Source organism: Dryas octopetala, chromosome 1 (assembly GCF_963921425.1).
Source record: "Dryas octopetala chromosome 1, drDryOcto1.1, whole genome shotgun sequence".
NCBI classification, from domain to species: Eukaryota; Viridiplantae; Streptophyta; class Magnoliopsida; order Rosales; family Rosaceae; genus Dryas; species Dryas octopetala.
In genome coordinates, this window is record NC_141366.1 from 10,322,695 (window position 1) to 10,346,053 (window position 23,359).

The 23,359-nt window shown below is 36.2% G+C and overlaps 3 protein-coding genes, 1 long non-coding RNA gene and 1 pseudogene across 11 annotated transcripts; 4 read left to right on the forward strand and 1 right to left on the reverse strand.

The window, feature by feature from the left end:
- The first annotated feature begins 20 nt into the window (after positions 1–20).
- On the forward strand, positions 21–2,448 carry LOC147297661 (G-type lectin S-receptor-like serine/threonine-protein kinase At1g67520; annotated as a pseudogene). Its single transcript, XR_015121799.1, has 5 exons — positions 21–1,244; positions 1,389–1,499; positions 1,591–1,790; positions 1,896–2,106; positions 2,210–2,448. The product of XR_015121799.1 is annotated as a G-type lectin S-receptor-like serine/threonine-protein kinase At1g67520 (transcript).
- A 94-nt stretch (positions 2,449–2,542) lies between these two features.
- Positions 2,543–3,312, forward strand: LOC147297662 (cysteine-rich receptor-like protein kinase 7). Its single transcript, XM_086240844.1, has 2 exons — positions 2,543–2,701; positions 2,797–3,312. The coding sequence occupies exons 1-2, from the start codon at positions 2,558–2,560 to the stop codon at positions 3,103–3,105; spliced, it is 453 nt and encodes a 150-aa protein (XP_086096970.1). The 5' UTR covers positions 2,543–2,557; the 3' UTR covers positions 3,106–3,312.
- A 611-nt stretch (positions 3,313–3,923) lies between these two features.
- On the forward strand, positions 3,924–4,688 carry LOC147297663 (uncharacterized). Its single transcript, XR_015121801.1, has 3 exons — positions 3,924–4,034; positions 4,139–4,343; positions 4,430–4,688. It is a non-coding gene; the product is annotated as an uncharacterized LOC147297663 (long non-coding RNA).
- A 2,542-nt stretch (positions 4,689–7,230) lies between these two features.
- Positions 7,231–11,059, reverse strand: LOC147297664 (G-type lectin S-receptor-like serine/threonine-protein kinase CES101). Of its 4 annotated transcripts, none has more exons than XM_086240869.1 (7): positions 9,871–11,059; positions 9,274–9,375; positions 8,942–9,144; positions 8,593–8,803; positions 8,240–8,477; positions 7,658–7,808; positions 7,231–7,545 (listed from the first exon to the last, which is right to left on the reverse strand). In XM_086240869.1, the coding sequence occupies exons 1-7, from the start codon at positions 11,057–11,059 to the stop codon at positions 7,231–7,233; spliced, it is 2,409 nt and encodes an 802-aa protein (XP_086096995.1). The 4 variants fall into 4 exon arrangements, with proteins under 4 accessions (XP_086096995.1, XP_086096991.1, XP_086096987.1 ...); XM_086240865.1 differs by having other exon boundaries at positions 9,868–11,059; XM_086240861.1 differs by having other exon boundaries at positions 9,865–11,059.
- Positions 11,060–18,475: 7,416 nt separating this feature from the next.
- On the forward strand, positions 18,476–22,239 carry LOC147297665 (G-type lectin S-receptor-like serine/threonine-protein kinase CES101). Of its 4 annotated transcripts, XM_086240885.1 has the most exons (8): positions 18,476–18,531; positions 18,861–19,934; positions 20,070–20,228; positions 20,355–20,557; positions 20,671–20,884; positions 21,042–21,279; positions 21,396–21,546; positions 21,657–22,239. In XM_086240885.1, the coding sequence occupies exons 2-8, from the start codon at positions 18,983–18,985 to the stop codon at positions 21,948–21,950; spliced, it is 2,211 nt and encodes a 736-aa protein (XP_086097011.1). In that variant the 5' UTR covers positions 18,476–18,531; positions 18,861–18,982; the 3' UTR covers positions 21,951–22,239. The 4 variants fall into 4 exon arrangements, with proteins under 4 accessions (XP_086097011.1, XP_086097006.1, XP_086097013.1 ...); XM_086240880.1 differs by lacking the exon at positions 18,476–18,531 and having other exon boundaries at positions 18,663–19,934; XM_086240887.1 differs by lacking the exon at positions 18,476–18,531 and having other exon boundaries at positions 18,663–19,934; positions 20,103–20,228.
- Positions 22,240–23,359: the final 1,120 nt, after the last annotated feature.

The following is a 23,359-nucleotide window of genomic DNA, read 5'->3' on the forward strand; positions in this document are numbered from 1 at the left end:
TGATCAGTTTTCAGGTGATCATTCATGGGTAGCAGCAGCAATCTAAACTTAATTTTCTTCCTGCTGATCATTTTTTCAAGCTTGTGGAGTACTAGTTGTCATGCTGCAAGCAGCAGCAGGGACACACTGAGACCAGGTTACACTCTCAATTCCACAAGTTTCTTAGTTTCTGCAGAGGTCAAGTTCACTTTGGGTTTCCTTGTAAATGACAAATCCAATTCCAGCTACTTGGCCCTGTGGCGCAATGCAAGCATTAATCAAGCATGGCTTGCCAACCGAAACACACCTATTCTATACCCTTCTGGAGTTCTTACCTTGGACAACAATAACACATTGAAAATCACCCACAAAGGTGGTGATCCTATACAGATTTGCTCAGCTTCAGAAATTACCAACCACAATGTTGTCGCTACCCTATTGGATTCTGGCAATTTTATCCTACAACAAGTGAACTCTGATGGATCAACGAAGAGGGTGTTGTGGCAGAGTTTTGATCACCCAACAGACACCCTTCTGCCAGGCATGAAATTGGGTATGAACCATAGAAATGGCCACATTTGGTCACTTTCTTCATGCTCAAGTCAGTACAGCACAGCCCCAGGGCCTTTCACTCTTGATTGGGACCCCAATGAACACCAATTGAAGATTCGGCAACGTGGGTTGGTTTATTGGGCCAGTGGAGCCTTAAAAAACAAGAGATTTAAATTTATCTTAGCTGATGATGACTCCAAGTCTAAGCTACTGATGAGGAGATATAATTTCAGCTTTGTTTCAAATGAGAATGAAGACTACTTCACTTACAGTGGTGTGAATAATCAAACATCTTCTTCGTCAGAATGGTTGCTAACATCAATTGGGCGACTGCATGACATTGATGGAGGAGTTGATATTGCACGAGCAGATGACTGCTATGGCTATAACACTGATGGGGGGTGTCAAAAATGGGACCAGCCAATTTGTAGACATGTTGGGGATAGGTTTGAGCTCAAAAATGGTTTCTTTCAACAATTTACCAGCTCTGTTGATAATTCGACATCCATGAGCGATTCGAATACAAGTCTCAGCATTAGTGATTGTAGGGATTCTTGTTGGAAAAATTGACTGCCTTGGTTTCAATTTTCTGTTCGATAATCAGACTGGATGCCAATTTTGGAATGGAAATTGGAAGTTCATTGAAGACCTTGTTGGTGATACTACAAGTAGTATTTATTTTCTGACAACAAAGTCATCTCGCAATAATGGTGGTAAGTATACTAGTCTTAATTATGAGCTAAGAACCTGTGTCTACGAGTTTCCAGTTTCATACCAGTTCATGAGTTTTCAGTTTCATACCTCTCCAAAACTCCTATATTGATAATTAAATGGCTAGTTGTTACTACTTAATGTAGATACAAAGAAAACAATCATATGGATTGTCACGGGCATCGCTGCTGCTCTATTGGTAATTGTGCTCTGTATCGTCTGCTATCTACTAAGAAGAAGAAAATATGCACTTTCATGTAGATATTCTTTAAGAATAATGTGCACAATCACATCTTTAAAAATTGTTGGCACAACATAAATTTTAATGTTCTACATTAATCTAAATAGGCGAGAACAGAACAAAGATTGAGAATGAATTGCTTGACTTAATGAAAGCTGATAGATCTACTGATGCCAATGGGCTTCAAAATGATGGAAAGATGGGGCATGATTTAAGTGTCTTTAGCTATGCATCTGTCATGGCTGCCACAAGCAACTTCTCCAAAGAAAACAAGCTTGGACAGGGGGGCTTTGGACCTGTTTATAAGGTATGATTTTAAATAATAAAAATTGTTCTGTTATTAATAGTTGAAAATTATATACGATGTATATATATAGCTGATGGGGTGGCATACTGTTGAATTTCAATTCAGGGGAAATTGGTGACTGGATGAGAAATAGCTGTGAAGAGGCTTTCAAAATGTTCAGGACAAGGAGCATTAGAGTTTAAGAATGAATTGATACTCATATATGAACTTCAACATACAAACCTTGTTAAGCTTTTTGGATTTTGCATACATGGTGAAGAGAGGATGTTAATATATGAGTATATGCCAAATAAAAGTTTGGACTACTTTTTATTTGGTTAGCAAAACAATTTCTTCAATCTTGTTACTTGATTTCCTTTGTCCCAGCAATGTATATTGATCATTAATAAATCTCATTTAACTCAATATATTGACTGCAGATTCAACAAGAGTCATTCTGCTTGACTGGAGGAAGCGTTACAGTATAATTGAAGGAATTTCTCAAGGATTGCTTTATTTGCACAAATACTCAAGAGTGAGAGTAATTCATAAGGATTTGAAAGCTAGTAACATACTACTCGATGAAAATATGAACCCCAAAATTTCAGATTTTGGTATGGCAAGGATTTTCACGCATAACGAACTAGAAGCAAATACTAATAGGGTTGTTGGAACATAGTAAGTAAACAAGACGCTCTTTGACCTTCATCACTTTTCATTCACTAAGCATGCATTTACATGTAGATGTACTACAAAAATTCTTTTCCATTTGTACAGTGGTACGTTACATGTCTCCTGAGTACGCCATGGAGGGAACTTTTTCCATAAAATCCGATGTCTATAGTTTTGGAGTGTTATTGCTTGAAATCATAAGTGGTAGGAGAAACAATAGCTTCTACTATGCTGATCGTCTGCTCAATATAGTAGGATATGTATGTCGTACGAATCTCAGTTATGATTAAATTTTCCTTCTTTGGGGCCTGAGATTCTGTTATGACTAAATGAATATACACATGTCTTGTTTCAGGCATGGGAGTTATGGAAGGAAGGTGCAGGGCTAGAATTAAGGGATCCAACACTAGGCGACTCATGCATTAAAGATCAATTTTTAAGATGCATCCATGTTGGTCTGTTATGCGTGGAAGAAAATGCAGCCGATAGGCCCACCATGTCAGATGTGGTATCTTTGTTGACAAATGAAAGCATGCCATTAGCATTACCTACAAAGCCAGCATTTGTTACAGGAAGAAGTGTGGTTGAGGTTCATAGAAGTGGAAATGAATCAGGAACTACATCAATAACTGCCCCATCCATTTCCGTTATCGATGCGCGATAATGGTACTTAATTATTATATGTTTGGGGGCCTCAAATATTAAACTTACCTTACTTCCATAAGTATAATGGAATCACTTTCTTTGGAAAATCATATTTTCCAGACAACTTAAATGGAACATAACTTGAGCTTGCACTTGGTATGTGCCTGTGTGGAAGAAGCTGTGACACATCAACCATAATTTGCTGATGGCCTCTCTGTGCTTTGTGTTCCCTGTAAAAGAGTTTGTACTTTGTTATATAATATAACTGTTAATAAGTCTGCAAAAATCAGTAGAATGTCAGTTAGTACTTGGTAGATGATGTGGATTTCTGTTTCTTGTTTCTTATTTTATATTTTATTAAGGCTTATTTGCACATTTGGTACCTGATTTTAAGGTTTTGTCTCAATTTACCCCCTTACATTTTTTTGTCTCATATAACCCTCTGAACTTCTATGCCGTGTCCCACATTGTCCTATTCCGTCAACTTCGTCTACACCACAGTTTAAAATGCTAATGTGGAAGGGTAATTTTGTCATTTCATCTGTTAAATACTTTTAAAACAATATTTAAATTAATAAAATAATAAAACTTTAAATTAAAATAATATTTTAAAAATAAAATCTTTAAAATCAATTAAATTTAAAAAAAAAAAAAAAACCAAACCCCTCCCTCCCCTCCCCTGCGCACGCCAGCCCCTTTTCTTCCCACCATTCCGGCCACCCCCTCCCCCTCCCCCTCCCCACCCGGCCCTTCCCCTACACCGTCGCAATATTTTATTACAGCTAGTTGCTATTACTCAATGCAGATACAAAGAGTGCAGACATAACCAAAGCAGATAAAAAGAAGTGGATATGGATTGGAATTGCTATTGCGGCTGCTCTATTGGAAATGGTGCTTTTTGCATCTTGTGTTACCTACTATGAAGAAGACTAAAATCTACCCTTTCAGGTAAATTCCTTAAACATAATGTGCACATGTTAGAAAAAGTTCACATCTTTGACAATTGTTGTTGCAAATGGATATTTTAGTTTCAACATCAATCTATTAAACAGGGGAAAGCCAGAAAAAGGCTGAGAATGAGTTGCTTGATTTGATGAAATCTGATAGATCTACTGTATCAATGGACTTCAAAATGATGGAAAAATGGGGCATCATCATGATTTAAGAGTATTTAGCCATGCATCTATCATGGTTTCCACAAGCAACTTCTCCACAGAAAATAAGCTTGGAGAGGGGGAATTTGGACCTGATTACAAGGTATGGCTTTAAATAATAAAATGCTTTACATATTAATACCTGAGAAAATAGTTGATTGACTGAGATATTATGGATCATCGTCTTAGGGAAAATCGGTGACGGGACGAGAAATAGAAGTGAAGAGACTTTCAAGATATTCAGGGCAAGGAAAAATAGAGTTTAAGAATGAACTGATACTCATATCTGAACTCCAACATACCATGCAACCATGTTCAGCTTTGGGGATTTTGCATTCATGGGGGGGAAGAGAGGATGTTAGTATACGAGTATATGCCAAACAAAAGCTTGGAATACTTTTTATTTGGTTGAGAAGACTATAACCTTAATCTTAGTACTTAATTTCACATTTTCACTTGTTCTAGAGAAACATATTCCCGGATCTTAAGCAGATGTTTGAAAATTTTAAAAAATTTCAGACCAAACTAAAGTCCTTACAGCATATATGGCTGGAAGAGTTTCGATGGGCTCAAAGGGTTTTGGTTTTAAAATCAAGGAAAGGAATTCATCAAAACTGAAACCCCTTGAGCCAACTAAAGGGGCTTCAGTTTCACAATCGAAAACCCTTCAAGCCAAATGGAAGGGGCTTCTTGTGGACGTTTGTTTAAGAGAATTTTCGGGTATGTATGGAAGGAAATTATAATAATGTCAATAAATGGATTGTCTAGATCCATCATTGATGCACAATAATCGGTCTTTCTCTATATGTAAGAAGTCATTTCTCATAATAAGACATCACATGCGCATGTTAGCAATATGTAAGAAGTCATTGTACAATTTAACAGCTATTTTTGCAATATCACCGTTGTTAGCTAGCATGGTCTTATATCGTTTAAGGACCTTTGGAATATGTAAATATACAAAGTGTCTTAGTAAAGCCAATGGATAATTGATAAGCACATAAGAAACAAGCTTCCTCGATATCTCTTTCTTTGTAAAGCCAATGGATCAAACCCCTTTCCACCATTTCCTCAATATCTTCAAATTGAACACCTGCCTTAGTCATTTCAACTGGGACATATCTTTCTTCTGCAACTGATACATGCACTACCAATGTTTTAAAACCCATTAATATATGATACATGATTCGTAAGAAACTTTAGAAAGTAGTGATTTCTAGAGGCATGGTATATGGTGGCAAGTTGGTGATTGATTATAACGTACCAATGCAGATACACACGTACAAGTGGATGTGGATATATTGGCAATGCCATCATAGTGCTCTATGAGTAATGTGCACCAGCCGCTAGACAAATCAAGTACTACGGTTTCGACCCAAAAAATCAAGTACTAAGATTAAAGTGGTAGATTTTTCTAACTAATTAAACCTCAAGAACGACAGAAAAGAAACAAATGAGTCAATAGTCTATAAATTATAAATTATGGAATTGGGGTCAGCAATTGTCTACTTCTTTCTTTTCTTTTTTTTTGGCCAGGGAAAGTACTAATTCTTTCTTTAATAAAGAAAGAAACGAGATGAATATATTACACAAAGTTATGTAGGCAAAAAGTAAAATTCTAGCCAAGGATGGTGAGAAGACTCCTTGATTAAGTAACATAAATTAAGTTATAAGCAAGTCAAACCCTGTTCATTTCTATAGGGTACTTATCTGTCTGTATAATATAGTTATTTCGGTTAAGTAATAGGATAACGTCACAACACCCAGATAAAACAATAATAAAAAAAGTAAAAGGATAACACGTTTTTCATATTTAATATCATTGCTTCATTTGGATAAAAAGTAGAAATAACTTTAATCATGTTGATCCGGTTGGGGGTTGCAGCCTTGCAGGTGCGTCATGGCTGCAATACATAATTTAAAATTTGAAAAAAAATGCATAAAATCAAAGTTTTTAATTTGTTTTTATTATTTACTTCAGAGAGTAAAATAAATATTAGAAAATAAAGAATAAAAGTTAATGAGCTTAAAGATTGGTCTACTTTTTTTTAGAAAGCTTCATATACACGATTTTTTTTTTGTTTCATATTGGTTCACTAATTTTATGACGTTTTTCCATTGCGATTCAAATTGTCAAATTAGCACAAACGACCGTATATTTTAATAATGTGCTGCACACATGAGATACTATTGTGGTCCACTAATTCTTCTCTTAGTTATATATTGGTTCACAATATCGTGATTCCACATGCGCAGCACATGACTAAAATAAACGGTAATTTATGCTAATTTGACGGTTTGGACCACAATGGAATATGACACAAAATTAGTCAATCAATATAAAACAAAAAAAAGAACGTAAACTAATATAGAATTAAATGAAAAATAAATGTACCAATAGTACAATTTCCTCTTAAAAGTTAATAGGAATTTTTTTTTTGGGTTGGGATCTGAAAGACCTTGTGGCCGATGAGGCACTACTTACTCTTATATACTCATCGAGAATTTTCATTTATAACAATCATGCATATTTGCATGCCAACTGGATTGAGATAATGTGTGATAACCATATGTCCATTTTGTAGGGAAAAGACAAGGCAATGCACATGCAAACTGGCAATTATTGTTTTTTTTTTCTTTTTTCTTAAAATAGTAATCACATATATATGGTACGTGTATTAATATTGTCATTACAAGTTTCTTTCATATCCAAATAACCCTTTAATCAGATAAGCTCCCCTTTAACCCTACTTTAGGTCCCTACATCCCTTTGAATTTTCTAAAGCCAGCTGGCCATTAAAGAAGGTGTCAAGTGCCTTTTGGCACGTGCTTTTAAATCGCTGGTTTACGTTTCCATTTCCTTAATATAACAAACACAATGCTTCAGCACTGCACCAAATACGAGAAAATTTATTTAGATTATAAATACAAAATTCTTAATCCATCACTACATGTCTACATTAACCAGAAGACCGTGCAATAAACGTCTCTTAACGTCCACCACAATCGGAATAGGACATACCATTAATTGATATAATTATTTCTGCTTCCATTCCACCTATACCAATCCTGACCACATTTCCTTCTTTACAAAATGCTGGTTTTGTAGGTATAGGCATTGACATTCTTTCATTTGTCAGCATAGATATAACATCTAACATAGTGGGCCGATGGGCAGCATTTTCCTCCACGCATAGTAGACCAACATGGAAGCATCTTAAAAATTGATCTCTATTAATATTTGAATCACCTATTGTTGGGTCCATTAGTTCTAACCATGCACCTTCTTTCCATAACTCCCATGCCTGAAATAATTAAGATTAAATGTGAACATTTAGGATATGAGAATGGTTGAATCTCACATTTTAATGAAGAAAAATTTAATTAATCATAATTGCTGATATTTGTTAGACATACATGTCCGACTAGATGGCGCACGCTATGATCATTGTAGAAGCTATTGTTCTGCCTGCCACTTATGATTTCAAGCATTAACACTCCAAAACTGTAGACATCAGATTTTATTGAAAATTTCCCTCCCATAATGTATTCGGGAGGCATATAGCCACTGTATCAATTGAAAAAAAAAGTTTTTTTTAGTATATATATATAAATAGATCCCACATCTGTAATAGGATTCCAGATTGCAGGATTCCAAAACGCCTAGCCATAGTGCCGTTTGAATACCCACCCAGGTAATTAAAATTTTGTGTTTTCGTTAAGGACTAATTAGGATTTAGGTTTTTGGTTATGAGATTTAGGGTGTCCTAAAAGGTTCTATACCCTAAAGAACCCCTTTAACCCTGCTGATGAAAAGCAACAAAATTTTCCACGAGTATGAAAAAATTTTGTGTGGGCATTCGAATGGCCAAACATGGCGTTTCTACGCTAGTGGAACCTGTTAGAAAATCTGGGTATTTAAATAAATGCATGTTTAATTAGAAATTAGCAGCCAAAAGTGAAACATGTTATAATTAAAAGAATGTACTATTCACTTACTATGTCCCAACAACTCTATCTGTATTCGCTTCCTGTTCATTATGGGTGAAAATCCTTGCCATACCAAAATCGGCAATTTTGGGATTCATGCTTTCATCAAGTAGAATATTACCAGCCTTCAAATCTCTATGAATTACTGTCATTCTTGAGTATTTGTGCAAGTAAAGCAATCCTTGAGCAATTCCTTCAATTATACTGAACCGCTTCTTCCAATCTAGTAGCTGGCCTTTGCTTGGATCTGTCCAATATGTAGTTAATTAAAAATCATATAAAAATAGATATATGGATTTCTAGAAAAAAATCAATACATGAAATCAAGAACTGATTGAGATTAAGGTGATAGTCTTCCCAACCAAATAAAAAGTGGTCCAGACTTCTGTTTGGCATGTACTGGTATACTAACATCCTTTCTTCATCATGAATGCAAAATCCATAAAGCTGAACAAGGTTTGTATGTTGAAGTTCATAAATGAGTATCAATTCATTCTTAAACTCTAACACTCCTTGCCCTGAAAGTTTTGAAAGTCTCTTCACAGCTATTTCTTGTCCTGATACTAATTTTCCCTGAATTGATAAACCATAATATATAGCTCGATTAACTATTATATTTCTCAGTTGTCTCAAAAAAAAGAAAAAACTACTATAATTCTCAGCTATTGATAAATAAAAAATACTCTTTGTATCATTAATTATAACCCTTACCTTATAAACAGTTCCAAAGCCCCCTTCTCCGATCTTGTTTCCATTAGAGAAGTTGCATGTTGCAGTCATGATAGATGCATAGGTAAATATGCTTAAACGATGGTTAATTCCCATCTTTCCATCATTTCGAAACCCATCAACATCAACAGGTCTATTATATTTCATTAATTTAAGCAGTTCCTGAATCTTTGTCCCATTCTGCCCTATTCAGATTATAAATAATGTAGAAAATGAAAATTTCAGCTTGCGGAGAACAATTGTCAAAGTTGTATGTCAAATTCTGTCAAACACGTACATAATGTTTAAACTGATCGAAAGAATATATATAATACCTGAAAGTGGAAAGTTTCTTCTTCTAACTAGTAGATAACACACAATGCAAAACAATAGATCAGCAGCGCACATGGCAGTGCCAATCCATATCCACCTACGTGCTGCATATATATATGTGGAGTACGTAATTAACATTTAGCTATTAATAAGTTATAACTAGCCTCTTAGCATGTCAAGAGGCCTTTTCATATAAAATCAAAATAATAAAATATAATAATTTAAATTAATTAAATTAAGAAAAGAGATAGTTGGGGTGAAAATGAAAGTTGGGAGTGGAAGTTTGGCATTTCTTTTTGGATTGAACATGGGAACACTCTCTCTTCCCTCCACATTATTTTTCTCTCTTATTTATTTTTATTTGCTTTTTTTCTCTCAATTATATATCCACATATGTTATAACACGGTGTATATTTATTAATAGTATACCCTAAAAGTATAAACATGTCACTAATTCATATAATAATACATAAATTCGTAACATCATATGACGGTGTTAAGGTCACATTACATAGTTAAATTCGATCAAGATATATAATATCAGTGCTAATTAACTTAGAAATTTTTTTAACTCAAAAGATTCGTAAACTTACCACCACTGTGCGCCTTGCGCGATGATGTTGTAGTTAGAAAATAAACACTAGTTGAACTATAACCTGAGCGGTCTTTAACGATTTCCCAGTTTCCGATCCAAAATTGACATCCAGTCTCATTCTCATGCAGAAAGTTGAACCCAAAGCAGTCACAATTTTTCCAACAAGCAGCCTTACAATCACTAAGGCCAAGACTTGTATTCAAATCACTCTTTGTTGTCGAATAATTAACACTCGAGCTGGTACTACATATCGGATTAAAGTAACCAGTTTCCTGCTCAAATCTATCGCCAATAAAATCCCTACAACCAATTGGCTGGTTCTCCCAATATCTCTGGCACCCTCCATCAGTGTTGTTCCCATAACAGTTATCTGCTCGTGCAATTGCATCTCCTGATCCAAATTCAAACAGTAGCCCAGAAATGCTCAGCACCCATTCTGATTTTTCTACACTGGTGTAAGTGAAGTAGTCTTCAGTCTCATTTGAAACAACACTAAAATGGTACTTGGATTCAATGAATTCAAATCTCCCATTGCTAAAGGCTCCACTACTCCAATAAACAACCCCATGTCGCCTGATTTTCAATTGGTGTACTTTGGGGTCCCAATCGAGTGTAAAAGCCCCTGGCAGAGCACTGTGAGGAGTAAACCATGATGAAAGTGACCAAATGTGGCCATTTCTGTGGTTCACACCCAATTTCATACCTGGCAGAAGAGTGTCTCCTGGATGATCAAAAGCCTGCCACAGCACCCTCTTTGTTGACCCATCAGAGTTGACTTCTTGTAGTACAAAATTCCCGGAATCCAATAGGGTAGCCACAACAGTACTATTTGTAGTTTCTGGAGCTGACCAGAGAACCACAGGAATACCACCTGTGTGTGTGATTTTGAGTGTGTGATTGGTGTCCAAGGTGAGAATTCCCAAAGGGTACAAAATGGGTGTGTCGGGATTGGCAACCCATGCAAAGTTATTAACTCCTGCCCACATTGTGACCAAGTAGCTGGGATTTGAACTGGCGTCAGATACCTGGAAACCCAAAGTGAACTTTCTATTTTCAGAAACTAAGACGCTTGACGAATCCAGAGTGTTACCTGGTTTCAGTGTGTCACTCGCAACAAGACAACCCCACAAGCTTGAAAAAATGAGGAGGAACATCAACACCAAGTTCAAGTTGAGACCACTGAAGCTAGCCATGAATAGCCTGACCAAATGGTTTCAAGCCAAATCATAAATATATAAGCAAATTATTAACTGACTTTTTTTTTTTTTTTTTGGCCAAGAAATTATTAGTCTGACTTTAAGGGCCAAATATTCTCCTGAAAGAAAGTCATGCTATAGTAATATTAGTCCACATGTTAATTTGTATAATATTTCCAGCAGCTATTTCCTTCTAGTCATGAACCGCAAATGGCCGGTGGCAGAGATTGTTGAAGTATATGATAGGCGGCGTGTATCTCATGAGATGAATGCCATACGCGTTGTGAATTGGAAGACGCTTTCAAGGATATATATATATATATATATATATATATATCGGTCCCGGCCAATTTTCTGAATAGCAATGGAGACATATATTATATATATATAGGCCATTAGTCATATTTTGTTTTAATTCCTAAAGTGAATCAGCCATGTCGGGTTAGGGATTTTCGGCCCATCGGTTAGTGTAACACGATTTACAAAATTATTACCAAGACTTTAGCGAATACATAACTAATAGACCTATTCAAGGGTACTTTATCTACCTTCATTCACATCCAAATAGTGCTACAAACTCATTTCACTATTTGTTCCCAACCCAAAAGCAAAAACAAGCAAAGAAAAAACAAGTAGAGGATTCAGCTCCATATGATTTCCTACTTATTTTTTCTTTATTTGTTTCTATTTAACTTTTAATCTTATTTGTATATTCAATTCATTATTTGACAGTAGAAAGCAAAATTTGAAATAGATTCATAATACTTTTGCATATGAATGGAGTTACATAAATTCTTAAATTTATATTGCATGAATTAGAATTAAAACAAATAAAAACAAGGCAAATAAAAAATTCAAATCCGATGACATGAGACTCTTGCGCGTGTATATATATATATATATATATATATATGCATGTGAAAGGAAAGTCGGATGAGCTCATAATTAAAGATGTCCATAGAAGGAAAAAAGAGGAAGAGAAAAAAGTTCCATTCTTTATCTTGTTGATGTATAAACTCTCTTAGCTGATTATTTAACTCATAAGCTACTGTTTCTTTCCTTTTCTTCTTTTACTTAGTCATTAAGTGTTGCTTAAGCACATTTAAATGTAAGGTCCAGATTACATTCTGGAAATGAGCTCATAGGCTTAGATGCTGACATGTGTCACAGCACATGCCAGACATGTCTGAAAATATCTGCTGTTTGTTTTGTGATATGAATGAAATGCACAGCTGCTGTACCTTTGTGTCGGCATATTCATCAATCAATACATCTCTCTCCCTAAAAATCCAATTCTCCCAAAATAATCCAAAAATAGCAGAGAAATATACTCTGCTTTAATCAACATGGTATCAGAGCGTGAGTTCTGATCGGAGTGTGTTTGGGCGTTTTTTTTTCTTTTTTCATTTCTGTGGTTAAATTCAGTCTCATATGGCTGAGTCCTCTGGAAACGAGCTACGAGCTCCCATCTTCAACGGCGAGAACTACGAATTCTGGCGGATTCGCATGAGAACGATATTTAAATCTCATGGAATCTGGGATCTTGTTGAAAGAGGCTATGAGACTCCAAAGGTGAAGAAGAAGGTTAATGAAAAGGAGATAGAGGAAGACGATGAACTTCTTCTAGAATCTCTGATGATGAAGGATGCGAAAGCCTTGGGTATCATTCAAGGTGCTGTGTCAATCTCTATCTTCCCCAGAATCGCAAACGAGGAGACTTCGAAAAGGGCCTGGGACGTTCTACAACAAGAATTTCATGGAGATAAGCAGGTTAGATCTGTGAAATTGCAAGGTCTCAGGAGAGATTTCGAATACACTCGTATGAAGGATGATGAATCGTTTACTGCTTATTCTACTAGACTATTTGATATTATTAATCAAATGAAGAGTTTTGGGGAAGAACTACCTCGACAGAGAATTGTACAGAAATTACTCATCAGTCTGACTAAAGAATATGATCCGATGTGTGCTGTTGTTGAGAATACCAGAGATTTGGATACTATTGATGCTCAAGAAGTTGTTGCAATTCTTAAAGGTTTTGAGCAACGGCTTGACAGACATTCTGATGGTACAATAGAAAATGTTTTTGCTAGTATGACAATGGGCTCGAAGGGAGCTAAGAGCAGCTTAATCAGTAATCCAAAGAACAAGAAGAATGTGAAACAAAAGTATAAGCAGACAGACACCAAGGCACAGAATTCAGAAAAGCAGAAAAATGTGAATGAGCAGTCGAAGGAGACTTGTAAAACTTGTGGCAAATTGCATTATGGTGAATGTTGGTTCAAAGGGAAATCAAAATGCAATAAGTGTGGTCGTTTTGGGCATATAGCAAGGGACTGTCATTCACAGCAGAACAAAGGAGGACAGATTGTGAATTATGCTAATCAAGTGGAGGAGACTGCAAACATGTTTTATGCTTGTCACTCGGCCACTGTAGTGAAGAACCTAGGTGTTTGGTACATTGATTCAGGCTGCAGCAACCACATGACCTCACAAGAGTCATTACTGGTTGATGTGGTTAAGAATGTTAAGTGCAGGATTAAAATGGGAACTGGTGAGATTGTTCAAGCTGTTGGAAAAGGCACTTTGCAAGTTGAGACAAAGGGTGGAACCAGATACATTAAAGAGGTGATGTTAGTACCTGGTTTGGATGAGAATTTGTTAAGTGTTGGTCAAATGGTTGAACACGGTTATTGGTTGTTGTTTGGTGATCTTATGGTCGACATATTTGAAGACAGAAATATGGAACAGCTAGTAGCTAGTGTGCCAATGAAAGGAAACAGATGCTTCCCACTGACACTTGATTATGTAAAGCCAATGGTAGCTAACAAAGCCATTGTAGAAGGTTCAGCCTGGAAGTGGCACAGGAGGTTCGGACATTTGAATTTCACAAGTCTGAAAATGCTTCAAGACAAAGAAATGGTACTAGGTTTACCTGAGTTAAGAAAATGTGAGTCAGTTTGTGAGGGGTGTGCAACTGGAAAGGCTCACAGGGAAGCATTTGATAAGGAGAAGGCTTGGAGAGCTTCAAATCCTCTTGAACTAATACATTCAGACGTCTGTGGTCCTATGCAAATCACAACAATTGGAGGAAATAGATATTTCCTGCTATTTATTGATGATTACAGCAGAATGTGTTGGGTGTATTTCTTGAAACATAAGTCTGAAGTGTTTTCAGTTTTCAAGAAGTTTAAAGCTATGGTTGAACTGCAAAGTGGTTATCAAATTAAAAAACTGAGAAGTGATAGAGGAGGTGAATACACTTCAACAGAATTCACCAAGTTCTGTGAAGTCATTGGACTAGAGAGACAGTTAACAGTAGCTTACTCTCCACAGCAGAATGGAGTAGCTGAGAGGAAAAATAGAACAGTTGTGGAAATGGCTAGGACAATGTTGTACGAAAAGAAGATGCCTCTGAAATTTTGGGGAGAAGCAGTAAATACTGCAGTGTACTTACTCAACAGATGTCCCACTAATGCTCTTACAAATGTTACTCCATTCGAAGCTTTTAGTGGAAGGAAACCAGGAGTGAAACACTTCAAGATCTTTGGTTGCCTCTGTTACACACATGTCTCATCTCAACAAAGGCACAAACTTGAGGAAACTGGTCAGAAGGGAGTGTTTGTTGGATATGGCAGTTGTGAGAAGGGTTATAGGGTCTACAACTTGAAGACTCAGAAAATCATTGTATCAAGAAGTGTGATTTTCGATGAAGAAGCTAGATGGAACTGGGAAACAAGTGAAGAGGTGAACATAACAGTCCCAATTGACATTGAAGAGCATCCCAGAATTACAGAAGCTGAAGAAGAACCTGCCACACCAATTCAACTAGTTCAGTCCCCTCAATCATCTCAAGCTACAAGGTCAGTTTCTAACCTATCTGGTTCAACAACTGGTAGTGTTAGTTCTGATAGATATGATAATACACCTTTAAAATGGAGAAATCTAGAAGAAATTTATGCCCACTGCAACATTAGTACTGTAGAACCCGAGTATTTTAATGAGGCAGCTAGAGAGAAAGTGTGGCAGAAGGCTATGGAGGAAGAAATAGCTATGATTGAGAAGAACTCTACATGGGAATTGGTTAATAGACCTACAGGAAAACCAGTAGTAGGTGTTAAGTGGGTTTATAAGACTAAGTTGAATCTAGATGGTTCAGTACAGAAGCACAAGGCAAGACTTGTTGCTAAAGGCTACTCACAGAAACCTGGGGTTGATTTCAATGAAACTTTTGCTCCAGTTGCAAGACTAGACACCATTAGGACTTTGATTGCATTGGCTGCACAGAAGGGATGGAAGTTGTATCAATTAGATGTCAAGTCTGCATTTTTGAATGGTGTTCTAGAAGAGGAAGTCTATGTTGAGCAACCTGAAGGTTTTGTAGTTAAAAGTCAAGAAGCCAAAGTTTACAGACTTAAGAAGGCTCTCTATGGGTTAAAACAAGCTCCGAGAGCATGGTATGGAGAAATTGATGCCTATTTGATTCACTGTGGCTTTCACAGAAGTAGCAGTGAAGCAACTCTTTATATTCGAACTCAAACAGATCAAGGCACACTCATAGTCTCTATTTATGTAGATGACATAGTGTATACAGGGAGTAGTATGCAGATGATTGAAGAATTTAAGACTGAGATGAAGAACAGATATGAGATGTCTGACTTGGGATTGCTGCATCACTTTCTAGGCATGGGAGTGATCCAAACAGAGAAAGGTATATTCATACATCAAAAGAAATATGCCTTGACTCTGTTGAAAAAATTTGGTCTGAAAGATTGCAAACCTGTTGGAACACCTCTCGCCACAACTGACAAGTTAAGAAAGGAAGATGGAAGTGAGGCTGCAGAAGAAGAGTTGTACAGAAAAATTGTGGGTAGTTTATTATACTTAACAGCCACAAGACCTGATATTATGTATGCTGCTAGTCTACTATCTAGATTTATGCACAATCCAACAAGAAAGCATCTCGGGACAGCAAAGAGAGTGTTGAGGTACATTCAGGGCACAGTAGATTTTGGGATTGAATATAAAGCTGGAGAATCAACTGTGTTAGTTGGATATTGTGACAGTGACTGGGGAGGTTCTGAAGACGACATGAAGAGCACCTCTGGCTATGCCTTTACATTTGGGGAAGGTATATTCTCATGGGCCTCAGTGAAACAACACAGTGTTGCTCTGTCAACTGCAGAAGCAGAATATGTTGCAGCTGCTGAAGCAACAGCTCAAGCCACATGGCTCAGATTTGTACTGCAGGATTTTGGAGAAGAACAAGCAGAAGCAACTACTTTAATGTGTGATAATACTTCAGCGATAGCTATATCAAAAAATCCAGTCTTTCATCAAAGAACCAAGCATATCAAGAGAAAGTTTCATTTTATTAGAGAAGCAATTCAAGATGGAACAATTGATCTAGTCTACTGCAAAAGTGAGGAACAACGGGCAGATATTTTCACTAAGGCTTTGGCAAAGGATCGTTTCTGCTATTTAAGAAACTTACTTGGTGTTAAATCAGCTAAGGGTTTAGAAGGGAGTGTTGATGTATAAACTCTCTTAGCTGATTATTTAACTCATAAGCTACTGTTTCTTTCCTTTTCTTCTTTTACTTAGTCATTAAGTGTTGCTTAAGCACATTTAAATGTAAGGTCCAGATTACATTCTGGAAATGAGCTCATAGGCTTAGATGCTGACATGTGTCACAGCACATGCCAGGCATGTCTGAAAATATCTGCTGTTTGTTTTGTGATATGAATGAAATGCACAGCTGCTGTACCTTTGTGTCGGCATATTCATCAATCAATACATCTCTCTCCCTAAAAATCCAATTCTCCCAAAATAATCCAAAAATAGCAGAGAAATATACTCTGCTTTAATCAACATATCTTTCCCGAGAAAGACCAGACCATGAAGTGAAAAAAGGCATCAATATCCTTTCTTTAAATTTCCTTTTTCTGGGAAGGAAGGAAGTTACTGAGCAAGAGAAGGGTCTTGAGGGCCAAGAATTCAAGAAACATACATGTACGACGTCGTTACGCTCCTGATCGACTCAAAGTATTCCATGCGTGTAGAAACATCCTACTGCGTCTGTCTCAAATATCTCATATACGTACCATCCTTTTCCTCTACGTACCAAGCTCCAAGGATTTTGGACTTATTATTATCTTATTGATGATGAAATTAAATTGTGACAATTAAGGGTTGTTAGTGTGAATTTGAAAACCTGAAAAACCCAACTTAATTTACTTACTTAATTTCAGCCTTTCACATTATTAATTCACTCAAACCCTTCTCTCTTGGATCTTTTCTCACTCCATCGGCAAAATTGGTCCTAGCTAGCGCTACCACAACTAATGGCTTGATCGACTTCATTGCAGTTTCAGTAATCGCTAGCTAATTAAGCTCATTGCAAAGTGCTCACTCCTGTCAATATTTTTTATTATGTACGTTAGTCCAAATTGAGACTCGATCACTTCAAGTCTTCTCCTCTCGTTTTGTCTCAGCAGTCTTCTGTTGCTCACTAGTCACTCAGAAGAATCCTTCAACTCCTAAGGAGGTACACTGTAGTGTCATTGTAGGAGGTACCTAGGTAACTTTTTTCAGCACACGTACACATATATAATCACTAGCTAGAATGTATAAATTAATTATATTCAATTTTTTTTCTTGACTAATTTGTTTCTCTATAATTTTTGCGTGTTTAGAACTTTGGCTCCTTCTAAACAAGAAAATTTGGGGGCATTGGGTTGGACAAACCAGACTAACCTGAATTCAATCAGCACCTTAGGTAGCTTGGGTAAGAATTATAATTAATAAGTTGAGCAAAAAAATGCATTCATAATGTCATAATCTAAATTAAAATTTGGGAAAACATGAATTAAAGAAATCTCCAACTCCAGCTAGCAATCCGAATTGAAATTTGGGAATTAATTAATTGGTGCATTTCTGCTTAAAAATTAGGGAGAGAAATTTGGGGGCCATTGCATGTGTACTCTTAGAATATCTGGATTAGTATTCCTCTAATTGGTTTTCAAATTGAAAGACATAATATCCCCTTTGATGCGCCCATGACATGCCATCACATGCCTATTACTTATAAGGTAATGTTCATTTAATTTCTTATTAACAATGTTTCTATGAAGAGAGAAATATGAATTTAATATGTCTTTTAATAAAGTTGAGAGAAATACTACAAAGTGATGCAAGTTCAGTATTGTCGTTTGTCTTCTTTTTTTTTTCCGGGTCAGACAGTACTAGTACTGTTGTTTGTCAATTATTTATGCGCCACTAGTGGACCAAAAGAAAATGTGATGTACGTTTACTTTTTAGTGCACTCAACTTGTCTTGTCTTCTCTCTTTAAATTGGTCTCTGCCCTCAGTTGATCACTAGTCACTCGGAAAAATCCTACAACAGTTTGGAAAGGTTGATTGCAGAGTCTTTGCTATGAGGTTCATTGCAGTTTCCGTTTAGCTAAAAGGTATTTCTCTCATCGCACACGCACACACGTACATCAAGTGTGTAATTATGCTCAGTTGGATGTTTATATAAAATTTTTCGAATTTCTTGACTGGTTTCCTTCTAAACTAGAAATTTGATTGGTAAATTCAAATACATATCCAATTTGCTTGGGAAAAATGATGGGATATTCATTTATTTCTCCTCCACCGTTTTTTTAGTAGAATTTCATTTGTATTCGAAATTTGTTAGTTGAAGAATTTCATTTTTATTCGAATTTCCCCTCCAATTTGGGATTAGCATTTTTATAATATTTCATTCTTTATTCATGCTTTTGCTGGGCCAAATTAGGATCGGGTCATTGAGCCGTACATGGTCTCGAAGGTTCTCGGCTTATTATATCAAGGCCCATACCGAGCTCACTTTCTCAAAGTTTTTCTCGGCCCAGCCTGCTTATTCTTGGTTCCTAGTTCATGGCTAGCTGCAGTTCTTCTCTCCTCTTATTTTTGTTGCTCACCAGTTTTTCATGCATATACTGGACTAATTGTGAAGCTGCTACAAGGGACACACTCAAACCAGGCGACATTCTCGATTCCTCAAGTTCCTTAATTTCTGCAACTGGGAAGTTCAATTTGAGTTTCTATATAAATGAATACATTCCCAAACCCAACTCCAGCTACCTAGCTATAATGTGGAAGGGAAGTAAAAATCATGCATGGATTGGCAACCCATACACACCTATTTTATACCCAACAGGAGTTCTCACCTTGGACAAGAACAACACATTGAAAATTACCCACAAAGGTGGTGATCCTATACAGCTCTACCCTCCTCCACATGGTCATCAAACTACTAGTAATGTTGTGGCTACCCTTTTGGATTCTGGCAATTTTGTCGTACGAGAAGTGAGCTCAGTGGACGGATCAACGAAGCGGGTGGTGTGGCAAAGTTTTGATTATCCGATGGATACTCTTCTGCCGGGCATGAAACTAGGTGTGAACAAAAGATCAAATGGCCGCAATTGGTCGATCACATCATGGTCAAGTGGGCACCGGCCAGAGCCAGGGGATTGCAGCCTTGAATGGGACCCCAATGGACGCGAGTTGAAGATTAGGCGACTTGGGGTGGTTTATTGGAGTAGTGGAGCGTTTAGCGATGGGAGATTTGAATTTATATCACCAGATGATGCATTTGGGGTACGGATGTACAACTTTAGCGTAGTTTCGAATGAGAACGAAGACTACTTCACTTACAGTCCTGTAAACCAAAGTTTAAAATCACAATGGGTGCTAAACGTATTTGGGAGACTATTTGAATATGAGTTACAGTATGATATTGCACGAGCTGACCACTGTTATGGCTATAACACATATGATGGGTGCCAGCTGGTAACAAATTCATCATCTCCCCCTCCCAGTATTAGTGGTAATCAAGTCTACTAATCTTTTGATCAGCTAAGAATTAATTGGTCAATTCAACACACACACACACACACACACACACACACATAACACATCAATAAGTACACATCGTTTAAATATATATTGTTCAATTTATCAGATACAATTAATGCAGATACAATTAAGAATGCAGACACAACAAAAAAGCGGATATGGATTGGCACTTCAATCCCGGCTACTTTATTGGCATTGGTGCTCTGCACTGTGTGTTATCTTCTACACAGAAGAAGAATAAGAAAATTTCTACTTTCAGCTTCAGGTAGATTAATTATTTAAACACAATGAATATGTTTATGAATTTGTTAGACAGATTGAATTTCATATCGTTATTGACCGTTGATAATTGTTGTCACAAATTAAAAAAATTTCACCTCTAATTAAATAGGGGAGAACATGACAGCGATTGAGAGCGATTTTCGTGACGTAATGGAATCTGATAGATCAACTGATCATGTCACTGGGCTTCAAAATGAGGGAAGGATGCTAAATGATTTAAGAGTATTTAGCTATGCATCTGTCATGGCCGCCACAGCCAACTTCACAAAAGAAAACAAGCTTGGTGAGGGTGGTTTTGGACCAGTTTATAAGGTATTAAGGCTTTATATCATTAAAGTATTGTTCTTATTATTAATAACTAATATCTGAGAAAAATGCAGCTGATCGATTAGGTTAATTAAATACTATTTGGATCATCAATTCAGGGAAAATTAACATCGTTTGAGCGAGAAATAGCAGTGAAAAGACTTTCAAGATATTCAGGACAAGGAACATTGGAGTTTAAGAATGAATTGATACTCATATCAGAGCTCCAACATACCAACCTCGTTCAGCTTTTGGGATTCTGCATCCATGGTGAAGAGAGGATGTTGATTTATGAGTACATGCCAAACAAAAGTTTGGACTTCTTTATATTTGGTACGCAAGATCTATCACTTTAATATTACTACTTGATTTCATTTGTTCCAGCAATGTATATATCTATAATCTAGCTATTTATGATATGCTGATTTTTTGCTAGTTCTCAAAATATCTAGATTATTAATCTTATTTAACTCTGTACAATATTGAACAGATTCTACAAGAGGCATGTTACTTGATTGGAAGAAGCGCTTCAATATAATTGAAGGAGTTGCTCAAGGATTGCTTTACTTGCACAAATACTCGAGATTGAGGGTAATTCATAGAGATTTAAAAGCTAGTAACATACTACTTGATGAATATATGAATCCCAAAATTTCCGATTTTGGCATGGCAAGAATTTTCACGCATAACGTACTGGAAGCAAATACTAATAGAGTTGTTGGAACGTAGTAAGTAAACAATAGTTTCTTATTAATTACGCATTTGGTCACTTTTGGATTGCTTAACATACATTAATTTATGTATATAGATTTACTAAAAAGACTTATGTTCTATTTTGTTACAGTGGTTACATGTCTCCCGAGTATGCCATGGAGGGTATTTTTTCCATAAAATCTGATGTGTATAGTTTTGGAGTGCTAATGCTTGAAATCATAAGTGGTAGGAGAAACAATAGCTTCGACCATGATGATCGTGTGCTCAACATAGTAGGATACGTATGTCATACAAATTTCTGCAGTTAATTAAGATCAAACTTTTCTTCCTTGAGATGTGAGATTTAATGGTTCTGATATTCTACACGAATGTACATACAATCTTGTTTCAGGCATGGGAGTTATGGAAGGAAGGTGCAGGGCTAGCATTAATGGATCCAACTCTAGGCGACTCATGTATAATGGATCAAGTGTTAAGATGCATCCATGTTGGTCTACTATGCGTGGAAGAACATGCTGCCAATCGACCCACCATGTCAGATGTTATATCTATGTTGACAAATGAAAGCATGTCATTGACCTTTCCAACAAAGCCAGCATTTTTTTTTAGAGAAAAAATGGTTGAGAGTGGACAAATTACATCAGTAAATGGCTTGTCCACTACCAATATTATTGATGGACGATAAGAGGTATACTAGTTAATACATTTGGGTGCCTTAATTTTACGAACTTTGTTTGGAGCATCAGTACTTGAGTTTGAACCGGTATGTAGCTGCGGAGAAAGGTTGATAAACAGCCAAGCAGAGACGTACACGTACATTAGCTATATATAATTAGTCGATGGCCTTTGTGTGCTTTGTGCTGCCTAAAAGGCTATAATTAAAGAGGTTGTCATAATTAAACACATATTTTTGGTGGATATTATACATATACACTTATGCTCTAAATAGATGTCTCCACCTTCTTCTTTTTCTTTTTTTGTTATAGATCATATAGGATGACATAATATATTTTTGTATAAATTAACTCTATACATATATTATACAAGAAACACGTCATCCTATATGCATAAAAAAAAACATGAATATCGGCACTTGAAAAATTTATATATATATATATATATTCTTGTAACTTATGCAATGAGAGAGGGAGAGCCCACTCTCCTCATATGTCCCCCCTAGTCAAATGCAATTGGATTGGCCTTTGTTGAACCTTTTGTTACTTAATTAAACATCATTATCGATCATCATCCTCATCCTTGTTCTAAACACATAAGTCGACTGCTAGTGAAATAGGTGAGGATATAAAGCTTGATTAGGTTATTTAGGTGTATTTTTTTAAAAATAATTGACTAGTATTGTTGAGTTTCGTTTAAATGAATGTCATTTAGATCCAAATTTATTTTTAGATGATAGTTTTTGTATAAAAAAAAAAATTACATAATATAAGTGTTTTAATAAGTCCTGTAAATTTGATAATCCTGGTCCTTACTCGTTAGGACCTCGATCTCCATTACTTTGGCATGACCCAATTAGATATATATGACATATGTGTTTTTTTTTTTTTTTTGGTTATTTTTACACATGTTCACCCTCTCTAGTCAAGACCTTTCAATCTGATTTGTTGACGGGTGACCTCATTTGTTGAAGATCCCTTGGGAGAGAGCATCCGATCCTATGAAGATGATCAGATCCATTCAATTAATTATTTTCTTTGAAAAACGTACGGCAAATCTATCAGGTCGACTTGAAAGTCTTCCATGCAAGATTCGCGTAGAAACTGATAACATTCATATAGAACTGTTAGAAAGTAATAAAGAATTGAGAGAAAAGCATAGAAAGAGATCATGAGGAAAAAACTACATTGTATTAACTCAATTGAAATATATTACACACTAAATGGAACAGAAGGAAAGTATTAGTATATATATAACCAATTGTGACTTATCAAAAAAAAAAAAAAAAAACCAACTGTGATGAATTGGCCACACCAATTGGATTCAGTGGGTGAGCTAGTTAAATCTCTCCAATGGTGATGCATAGATTGCCCTGTATTTTATTTGCTTGCCCCTTTCTGCACTCAAACTTGCCTTGTA

Bases quoted from the DNA above. Each gene is read 5' to 3' on its own strand.
- LOC147297662 (XM_086240844.1), top strand. From the start codon at position 2,558: ATGTCTCCTGAGTACGCCATGGAGGGAACTTTTTCCATAAAATCCGAT. The intron at 2,702-2,796 runs GTATGTCGTACG...GTCTTGTTTCAG, and splicing joins TGCTCAATATAGTAGGATAT to GCATGGGAGTTATGGAAGGA.
- LOC147297665 (XM_086240885.1), top strand. From the start codon at position 18,983: ATGGCTAGCTGCAGTTCTTCTCTCCTCTTATTTTTGTTGCTCACCAGT. The intron at 19,935-20,069 runs GTAATCAAGTCT...TCAATTTATCAG, and splicing joins TCCCCCTCCCAGTATTAGTG to ATACAATTAATGCAGATACA. The intron at 20,229-20,354 runs GTAGATTAATTA...CTAATTAAATAG, and splicing joins ATTTCTACTTTCAGCTTCAG to GGGAGAACATGACAGCGATT.
- LOC147297664 (XM_086240861.1), bottom strand. From the start codon at position 11,059: ATGGCTAGCTTCAGTGGTCTCAACTTGAACTTGGTGTTGATGTTCCTC. The intron at 9,145-9,273 runs GTATTATATATA...TAATCTGAATAG, and splicing joins AAGAAACTTTCCACTTTCAG to GGCAGAATGGGACAAAGATT. The intron at 7,546-7,657 runs GTATGTCTAACA...TAATTATTTCAG, and splicing joins TGCGCCATCTAGTCGGACAT to GCATGGGAGTTATGGAAAGA.